Below are 11,183 nucleotides of genomic sequence, written 5' to 3' on the forward strand. Positions count from 1 at the left end.
TTAAAGTAATGTTCTAATGTTATTAAGATTATTATCTTTACCGCAGCTTGAAATTAAATTAATTAATAAATGTTTTTTCATCACACAGTGAAAAGAATTCTATAATCGAAAACATTTGAGCGCACAATTTATATAAATGCAAGATTGTAGAAAACAAACAATAAAATTGTGCATAATTTCAGTGCAATCTGCATTGTTTCGATCATATTCTTAAATAAATTCATCCTCCTGTTGGCTAAATAATTGGTGCAATTTTTTATATAAAAGCTAGGAAATTTTTTCGGCAGTTCACTCGATCATCAACCTTTTCAAAAGCTACAACTTGGCAATGCAGGTAAAAGTGATAAAAATTTGTTTAAAAAAATCACTCTACCTTTTTTTTCAGTTTTATTTTTTATTTCAGGCTTTAATTTTCACTACTGTGGTTTGTTTGATGGTGCTGGCCGAACCACGCAACCACCATCAACACGGCAATGGCCACAAGCATAAGAAATCATTTGCGTCTTCAGCCAGCCGCAGGAAGTTTAAAGCAGCCAAATACCAAAAGCCAAGTCCCACCTACGGCACAAACTCCTACGTTCCCTCTGGCTACGGTTACCCCTCGTCTTATTCGGGGTCAGGACAGGGCGGACACCACTTCTACCATAACAAGCCGACAACCACAACCAGCACAACCACAACAACCGCAAGCACCACAAGCACCACGTCCACCACAACAAGCAGCCCGTCAAGGCTATCCTCATTTTATTCAAACTTGAGGTCAACATTTTTCGGGAGAAAATAGGGATGAGAAAAATAAATGCTCACATTTTCAACCTCCAACCGATTTGCTTGGAACATTTTTTAAAAAAAATTCTAATTAATTGCACTCTTGAGTGATTTTTTTAATTTAAAACCGCAGATTAGATCACTTAAAAAAATCCTATTAAATTAAAATTCATCCGAATTCCCTACAATTTTAATATTTGCTTTCACCAACAACAATAATATAACTTTTTTTGTACTTTTCTGCTTATAATCATGTAAAAATATAAATTTATTGAGAATTTTTTTCTTTTTTTCACCCGTTTTGTTTTTTCTCTTAAAATCGCCTGTTTGTCACCTATTTCGCAAATAAATTGCTCAAGACAAAGCTATGTCCGGTCTGTAGCCTTTGTTTTGTTGTGTTTGATAAACTAAAAAAAAAAGTATATCACTGATGTGAAAATATTTAACCGGGAAGAATGAACTGTTAATTTATAATGATTTATAATAATAGTATCAACTTTTCTGGAGCAATTCCTCTTATTTTTGGTGATCCACACAATGCTTGGCGAAGCTGAATGAGAAAATTTAAACATATTTAAAGTGAAACATTTGATGTAAGTTATGGTTGCGGAATGTCTTTTTTTGATTTTGTATTTTGGGGAAAAAATTATATTAAATTGCAAATAATTTCAATTTTTATTAGTAATCGACTAATCGATGTAGGATTAGTAGTTTCTTAAAAGTGTAGACTAATTATTTTAAATTTAGAAATGATAACTAGATAATCATTTGGGATACAAACGATTTCTCTCTTCTCAAAGATCAATATATTTATTCAATAATTTTCAAATGCAATGACGCAGAAAAGAAAGGTAAGAATTTTAACGAAGAGAGTAATTAATTTCTCATTAATTTAATTAAAATAAACAAGTCAGTCGATTTAATTGGCATGCGAGGCGTGCGATCAAGGAATGCGCCATTCAAAATGCTTGTATGAATAAAATTATATTTTATATTTTTTAAGCCGTCCTCATGCAGGTGGGGAGTGAGATTTAGCCACGGGGTAGTTTAGGAGTGGGTCTATCTCGCGTTCGGCAGCGGCAGGCCATCCATCCGGCGGCGCACCGAAGAGAGAGACGGAGGAAGTGGGTCAGGAAAAGTGGGCTGGAAAGAGAGAGCCAGCCGGCTCACAGCTGAGAGAGAGATGCTCCTTGTGTGTTTCTTTCGGTTATTCAGTCAGTCTGCCAGACGCCGCGGCCGATCGACGATTGCTCACCTGGACGACTGCGAGCAGTCCGCGCCGCAAACATGACGGACTATACTGAAGTCAGGTAAATATAATTATAAACTATTGTAATTAATTAATTTAATATTTAATTTTGCATAATCGCTCTACTTCGTTCGATAAGATTAATTGATTAATTTTAGAAAAATTAAAAAAAAAATCTTAAAATTTGATTTTCAATTTCTTACTGTTATATATATTTTTATTTTTTATTAAATAAAATTGTTCAATTAAAAGCTTTTACAAAAAGTTGTATAAAGTAAGTTAGCGTAAACAAAATAAATTTTATTATTTATTAATATAATAATAATTTAAAAACATTTTTTCAATACTTTTAAAGTTCTTGAACAATAAAGTAATTTTTTATAAATATAATATTATTTACATATTTAGTATAATTATTTTTATTTATTAAAATTTGTCACTCTGATTTTTTATTTTTTATTTCTAAAACTATTAGTTACAATATACTAGCATATATTAGAAAAATATTATATATAGCACAACAGCATTTAAAGAATCATCATCATATTAAAACTATTCATAAACCCATGTCATTTGCTCTTTTTAATTTATATTTGTGTCTAAACGTTTTCGCTGTTTGGGATGTGTGCAGTTTTGTTTGCATACCTCTCGGTTAAAAAGTGTTACATTAATTGCCTCTTCGAAATTATAATAGTCATTGAGAGAAACGAGAGAGAGAGAACCACGAAGCGAAAGAAATTCTCACGTGGGAAAGGAAAATTATCGAGTGAAAAGAGGCTCGCACCTGGAAGTGCCGATTAAAGTGTACACATTATTGTGTAGCATACGGCGGCGGTACCTTTTTTCACGTTGTCTCATCGCACCTCTCTTTTCCTTCTCGTCTGCCGACCCACTGCGTGTAACGATAATGAGAGTATATAAAACTTTCTCTGGCCTTCAGCCAAACATCTATAGGAACTCGAAGCAGCTGCTGCTCGCCGCTCGAAATCAAATTTTCTCCTCATTGTGGCGCAAAAGGGGAGCAAAGAAGATTAGGAAAAAACGTGCGGCTTTACAGCCTCTTTCTGAAATTGATCTTGGTTAATTCCGCGCTCAAATCTCTTCCATCGAAATGAAAAAAAAAAACATGTTTCACAATCGAATTAAAATATAAACAAAGAGACAAGCGTGTCACTCTTAACAAGTTTGATATATCATTTGAAATTAATCTTTTATATTTCTGGAGAAAAAGAATATCAGGAAATTATAATTTTATCGCTGATCTTTTGATTTTGTCTCTGCAGAAAAGCTCTGATTTGAAAAAGTTGTATTTGAGTTTTTGTTTATTATATTTCAAATAATAATATTGAATATACACTGATGATTTATATAATTCCAACCAATCTGCATTAGGACTTTCAAATGAGAATATCAATTATAAAAAGCGGACAAAGACACAGGACTTATGCAATGTGCTATGCATAAAATTCAGCCGCTTTTTCAGAGCTAAATAATAAAAATTCTTTTCTTAATGAGTAATTAAGATTTAAAATTTAATTAAAAACGGTAAATGTGCATTAAATGGATTTTTAATATGTTATTGTAATGATGGTGTAATTTAACTAATTAAAGGTGCTTGAGTTTGTTCATTACCCATTTCATTGATAAATCAACACTGCTATGTTAAATCAAAATTAACATAAAAAAGCAATCTCAGCACATTTTCTTTTATTACAAATTATTTCCTTGGTTTCTACATTTAATTTAATTTTATTTTTGCACACACAATTTATAGCCCCGTCATTCCCATTTTTATTAAATTTTTTCTCACGAATTATTTGTGTCAAATTCTGCGTTCCGATGGACGGCAGTTGATCGAGTTTGCTTTGATTCATAATGATGCAATTAGTCGGCCGACCGCAATTGTGCTGTCCCTTTTTTGTCTCCAACGCGCTGAAACAAAGAAGTCACTCGTCACTTTTGTGCCCAATCGGGTTAATAGCCACTTCTGTCCGCACTAAACACAGAACTAAAATATCTGTGTCGCTGCGGCTTCCTTTTCGGTCTAGAAACCGGCAAAGAGTTGAACGCGCGCGCGAACGATTTCGCCTCTTCGCACTTTTCTTCTCGCTCCTTATTTTTACCCGAGTCATTCGTCGCGTGTCGATCACTTTCGATATGTACGTACAAAGCAGAATTGACAAACCGAATATAAAAAAAGAGAGACACTTGCACTCTCCTTGCCCGTCGAAGCACATTGCGACACGCACTAGTAATTAAAACGCGCGTGTCAACTGAATTATTTCACTCGTTGCCGCCCTATTTGCTTGTCTGAGCGAACAAATTGGTCTGAGAATGAAATTTTATTTTTTACGACAGCAAAAAAGGATTGTTTACGTTTGGAGAAAACTTTCTTTCTCGCGCGTCCAGCTTGAAGCTTGAAGCGCTCAACATAAAAAAAGGAAGAAATGAAATCGACTCTCTTATTATAATAAGTTCGAACAAGGTGTGGGCGCCCTTTGCTCTTTCCAACTGCTGCCGTGTGAGACTTGAATTTAAAAATCTTCAAACGCGGAGGTCAATTGCGCCGAGAGAGCGGAAAGAAATTTTATATGTTATGTGTGTTAGGAGGAGGAAGTGAGCAACTAGGGGTATAGGCCAATGGGATGTGTATTTTTCATTATCCACCTCATCGCTCCAGTGCTCTTTCTTCCTAGGCAGTTTCTATAGTAATAAAAATTTGAATTATTTTCTCCTCCAGTGGAATTTAAAGAGCGTAGCCAAGGCTAAAACTCTGAATTTAACCGTTGCCTCATTTGCAGCATGAGAGGTGATATTGTGTAAATTTTTACCTTTTTTTAACTATTTTTAAAAATGTTAATAAATTAGTTAATCAAAAAGCAACAGGTTAAAATTTAAATTAACATTTTTGTAATTGAATAAAATAATATTTTCCTATTTAAAACCATTTTCAGATTTTTATTTTTCTATCTTCATAATCAGGACTTTTGATCTGTGTTGTTCCAGGATGAGAACTTCGGTGGTGGTTTTGACGGCCCTGATTGCGTTGGCCGCGGCCAACACTGCCCAGCAACCAGCGGAGGACAAAACCCTGTCTGCGGCCGCCCTGACCATTGCTAGAGCTTTGCAGCAGGAGGTCAAGTTGCCACAAGTTTTGACAGGTAAATAATTGAATTTGAAATTAATGCAGATTTTAGGCACAATGAACACAAATCACTTATTGATTCTTGCGGTCAAAATGAAATAAATCTCATTATAAATTTCTTGGTCATTTCAAAATTATAAAATATTGTTTTCAAAAATTACTTTTATTATTTTTTTCATTTTGTTATTTATTTTCCAACCATATTTTTCAAAAAATTTAATTTCAACTCATTTTAAAATTTACATAATCATTAAAATTAAAAAAAAAAGATTAAGGTATATTTAAAAGAAGTAATTATAATGTTTTGATGATATAAAAATAAAATATTTGAAATTTTTTTATTTATTATTATTTTTTTAATTGAAGTTGCAGAGAATGGCGCTGAAACGCAGGAGTACCGTCTGCAGGGCGCCACGCTGGTGGTGAAGCGTCGTTCGAAGACGCCGCAGTTGTTCCAGCAGCAAGAGTGGATCCCCAACCCGGTGATGGTGACCTCGGAGACGGTCAAGGTCATCCCTGCCGATGCCGGCACCAAGGCGAGCAGTCGCTCCGGCCGGCAAATGATGACCGTCGACTCGGACGGCATTCCGGTGATCACGGGCGTCCGAGTGCCGGACGACGAGCACGACCGGACGCACACCTACCGCAACGCGCGCGTCATCAAGAACGTCCTCGTGCCCAACGACGCCCCTGCCCCCTCCAGCAGGACCCAACATACGAGACAGGCGAGGAAGACTGGCGAGCTCGAAGCCATCCGCCCCACGGTGCTTGACCAGGGCCCGACGGCCGTCAGGGCGCCCATCCTGCAGTACGCGCACCCTGAACTTGGGGCCCAGCCCGTTATGCACCTCGCCCGCGAACTGGACGTCGCCCAAAAACCAACCTACGAACAACCCCCTGTCTACTTTTCTCAGGATAACCCACAGGTAAGAAACTCTAAGCGATTTGTTGCACATTATTTCCTTGAATATAAATTTTAAATTTGCACAATGTAATAAAAAAATTAAAATTCTAAAGCCAAAATTTAATTCAATTTTCATAGCTAATTTGCAATATAGTTAGAATAAAAAGGATTACAAAACCAACAACCAACACCAACTGATTAGAAGTGGTCCAAGAAGAAATAAAGACTGATAGTCAGTAATTTTATTATAAAATGAATTAAATAAAAAATTATTTGAACAATGTGAAGTAAAATAAAATAAAATACTTATTATTAAAATAAATGGAAATAGTATGAATTAAAAAGGTATTAAATATATATTTATAAAAGAAAATGCACTAAACAAATAATAAATAAAATTTTATAAAGGTTTATTTCCATTAAAAAGAATAAAAGTAAACAGATATTTTGGCACAAATAAAATTAAATTATAGTAGGGAGAGGGTGATTTATTTTATTTTTAACCTATATAGTTGATGGTAACATAATGAATTTAATTAATGAGGCAGTTTAAATAAAAAAAAACTATATAGTGCAGCAATAAAAATGTAAAAAAGCAGATTTGAAGTAGATAAAAATTAAAAACAACAATTTTTCTTCATTTTTATTGTTTTTATTTACTTAATGTTTTCTTTAAAACATTAGGATTGCTGACGCAGCATTCATATGATGAAGTCTGTGGCTTATTAAATATTAATTAATTGATAAGTTGATAACCTTAATTATTTATTTAATTAATGACATCGACATCAAGCAGAAGCATATTTTATTAGAGCTTATCTTGCAAGTCAAGCTGCTATTTATAAGTTGATAGTGATTTTATAAAATACATACAAATCTGCGCTTTAAACAAAGCTCTTTTCAATTAAAAAAATGTTTTAAGTTAAAATAAGATTGCATCAGATCATTTATTTGAATGCAGAGTGCAAATAATCTTAGTTTTTATCAGAAATAGAACTAAATAAGAAATGTAATATGTAATTTTATATGTATGAGGTAACCATGTTATTCACGACAGTGTTAAAAAAATTGCTGATGAAATTAGATGCAAAATAAAAAACATTATTAACGATAAAGCTATATTTTGACAAATCCTTTTAATAAACTGATCTCAAATAAAATTTCAATAGGCTCAAGGCTCTGTCTAAATTGATGTTTTGATCTTGAAAGATTATAATTATTTTCATATTGTTGCCTTTTAATACAACAGTTCAATATTTTCCCTCTCAAATAAGTAATTTTTTTGTATCAATCGGACTATTGAACGGCAAGAATAAATGAATTAGAAATAATTATTTATTTAAACATTTTCAATCAACATACAATTTTAACATTTTTCCTTTTTCTTCAGGCTTTTTTTATAATTGCAAATTCCCATGAAAGATTTAAAAATTCTGATTTTTTTGTATTAGGAAATCCACAACGATCACAGTCCGTACCCTTACGAACCGGCCGAGGCGCTGCACCACCAGCGTCCCTACGAAGCAACAGCCTCGCCTGCCAAGTCGTACGACCTGCCCAAGCCGCGTCCACCCAAGAAGACCCTTCCCTACCAGTTCAATGACGACGGCCTGGACGTGTACAAGTACCGGTACAAGAACAAGGGCTACAAGTACCTGCCCGAGCAGACCGGAAGTCCCTCGTCTCTAAACACCTACGCGACCTATTACTCGCCCTTGGACGACTCTTCGCGGCCCTTCTGGATGCGATTCACCGAACTGATCCGCGACAATGTGCAGACCGGCTACTCGCGCATGGCCGAGTTGGCGCGACCCGTCATGGAGCCGATCGTCGCCGCCACCCAAAACATCGGCGCCAACTTCGGCATCGCCACCGGCAGCACGCGCGCCCAGGAGAAGCTCGGCGTCGTGGCGCCGCTGCTCACCGGCGGACACGTCGCCTTCGCCCCCGCCATCGGACTCGTCGCCGGCGGCGCCGCCCTCGGACTTGGCGCCGCAGCCATCTCCAGGATGCTCGAGACCACGCAGGTTGTGCACGGAAAGAGCAGAACCAGAAGATCGCTGCTCACTGGAGGCGGACCGCTCATCGCATTCCAGGTAAGACAAAAATATATTTAAATTTATAATGCTTCTTTAAAATTGAAAATAATGAAAATCTCAATGTTATTTAATTGTTGTCATAGTAAAATTTAATTGATTGTAAATGAAAAAAATAACCCACTCAAAATGTAATGATGATCAAAACTTTATTAGCGAATGAAATATGACATTACTTAATTATATTTAAAAAAAAAAAGTATCAATTGCATGCAAATTTAGAAATTCTACGTTTTATCCAGAATAATTGTTTTAAATTTCTTTTAAATATGAATTAATAAATTAATTAACATAAAAATAATCTAATATATGAAAGGAAGATAATGAATTATGTTGACAAAATTATCAATAATAATATAATTTTTATTTTAATAATTTTTTTAAGCTAACGTAAAACCGTTTATTTAATATCTAAAGTTTTATTTTCTAGAAGAATTAATTAAACTATACACTAAAGTAAACATTATCATTAAAAAAGTAAATTTTCTTTTTATTTTATCTTTTGCAAAATCCGTGATATTTGTTTCAAAAATTAAAAGTATTTAAATTTTGACAAATTAATTAAAGCATGTAAAAAAGGTCATTGACTTTATTAAACTTTGTGCTTAAAGATTTTTATGGAAGGTTTTTCGTTTTTTTTTTTAGTTTTTTAAATGATTGTAAAAAGTTCAATTTTTCAATATTAAACAGGATCGCAACAGCAACGAGGAGGACGTCATGTTCGGCAACATGGTGCACGATTTGCAGGGCGGTCAGCCGGACAGCTTTTTGGCGCAACTGTCCAAGTACGGACACAGCAGCTGGAGCGAGGACACTCCTTGCGCCAAACGCATTTTCTGCGACGTGATGACCCAACAGTCGCAGGACTCGGTCATCCTCATGGAGAAGAAGATGGCCACATTCTTGACCATGTGAGTTTTCAATTCGACTTTTCATTTCCGACCTGTTCAAGTGTTATTTTTTTACCGCATGCTGAGATCCGAGGTGAAAGCCCTCGAAACTGGCTCATCCCGCACTTTCACATTCACTCGCACACACGCGGCGCGAATTCCTCGACAACTCTCGTCACATTTGTTTTTTTAATAAATTGCGGCTTTCTCGCGCATCCGCAACAGGCTTACTCGTCTCTAATTTATTACGCTTATTTGCATAAAATGCATGCAATATTTAAGCAAACCGTTTTTAAATATGCTATTGATTTTGACGGCTGCTTTTCCTTTCTATTTAATCAATTACCTTGTTCATTACGTAATTGCTTTGTTTAGACCTTCAAATTTTTGACCAATTTTGAAAAGAAAGTGGAAGGATTTGCTAAGGAATTCAGAATTAATAAATTAAAAATGATCATATTCAAAATTTATTTTATTTGAAATTATTCAATTTTATTTATGGTGTCATGTCTATTTGAAGCCGCTATTCATTGCTGTTTTTTAAGCAATTAATGTTTCATTGAAAAAAAGGTTGCAGCTGTAATCAAGATTTTCGAATAATAATTTTAAAAAAATTGGCGCAAGAATTATACTTTTAATGTTAAAAATGAAATTTAAGGTTCTATTTAACATTCAATAATATTTTAATAAATAAATTTGAAATACATAAAACACTTATATTCTTATTTTTTGTTGAATAACATTTAAAGTGGGATCAATCTCTGCATCTGCCTAAAGCTGAAAATAAATTTATGGAATTTTAGTGTATCATTTACTTATTTTGTATCTGAAGATCACAATCATGAAATTGCATCTTTTTAGGGTGAATCCGAGTGTGGCCCGAGCCCTTTCAAACCACATGGGTGACGTGATGGACGCCGTACGAAGACAGGACTGCTCCCAATTTACCTGCCAAGCTGAATCAAGGAGACGCCGAATGGGAGTCGGCGTGAGCCAATTCGCCTTTCAACCCAGGGCAGCCGTTGCCGGTCCCAGATAAAAAAAATCAATTAATTTCAGACTCAATTTCTACTAGAGTGTGATTTGTATGAAAAAGAGAGTGTATGAGCGTGTCTTATTCCTACAAATATAGATTATAGTGCGCGTGCCCCCAGCTTGCAATAGAAGTCTACAAGTTTTATAATAATTTATTTTTACCAGATTAAGCATAATAAGCATACATTTTTGTTCTTCAAATTATGAACCACATAAAATTTTTACAACCATTTTTGCTCCATAAAAAGACCCAAACTGCCAGAGCAGCTGATTGATCGTAAACAATTGTATGTGCCAATACGACGTCTCATTTGTCTGTGACAGTTGCTTCGAGAAATTTGGGCTGACCAAAAGTGCGTATGTGTGTTGAATTTTTTTTAATTGTTGCTTTGCATTTATTTCAATTACTGTATATATGACTCAAAATTATATAATTGCAATGTAATAAAACTTAATAATGAAAGCCATTTTATAAAAAAGTGCATGATTCTAATTGATAAAATAATCCAGCCCTTAATGAAATAGTTTTAAAATACGCAGTAGCTAAATTTCAGAGGAATAATAAGTTCTTTTTGTAAGAATAAGTTGTAAACCAAGAAAAAAAAAGAAAAAGTGTATTATAATACATATAATACGATCAACACAAATTATGAGGTCATGCTAATCACTGACTTTATTATACCGTACGTTAACTCAATTGGATTTGTACACAACAAAAGTTTTTCAGAAATTACTTCACTTTAATCTAGGAATTATGTAGGAAAACATTATTATTTAAAAAAATCCTTCTGCAATTTTAATATTTCCAAAATTAAGTTTTCCTAATTTTTTTCAAATTTTTCTGCCTAATTACGCTTATTAATAATAAATTGCTAACAGCTAATGTATTTAAAAAAAATTTGATTACTAATTAATAATTTGATGAAATAGTCTTTCCGCTCTAAAATGCTTTTTCATTAAATTTACAAGTTATAAATAACGTTATTATATAAAATTTTATTTTAAAGTGCAACAATCATTTTATAGTTAAGTTAATTTGTGTTGTAAATACATTCAAATTTTTGAATTTTATTAAATTCAATTTATATTTTTTTTT

General features: G+C 34.0%; 1 protein-coding gene across 1 annotated transcript; it reads left to right on the plus strand.

Annotated features, from left to right (window-relative positions):
• Nucleotides 1–1,935: 1,935 nt before the first annotated feature.
• On the plus strand, nt 1,936–10,585 carry LOC132201344 (uncharacterized). Its single transcript, XM_059627444.1, has 6 exons — nt 1,936–2,078; nt 5,024–5,178; nt 5,529–6,088; nt 7,518–8,162; nt 8,853–9,073; nt 9,914–10,585. Exons 1-6 carry the CDS (start codon nt 2,056–2,058, stop codon nt 10,089–10,091), a joined length of 1,782 nt encoding a protein of 593 aa, XP_059483427.1. The 5' UTR covers nt 1,936–2,055; the 3' UTR covers nt 10,092–10,585.
• Nucleotides 10,586–11,183: the final 598 nt, after the last annotated feature.

The sequence above is a fragment of the Neocloeon triangulifer genome, unplaced genomic scaffold, assembly GCF_031216515.1.
Source record: "Neocloeon triangulifer isolate White Clay Creek 2 clone unplaced genomic scaffold, ASM3121651v1 ptg000014l, whole genome shotgun sequence".
Taxonomy (NCBI): domain Eukaryota; kingdom Metazoa; phylum Arthropoda; class Insecta; order Ephemeroptera; family Baetidae; genus Neocloeon; species Neocloeon triangulifer.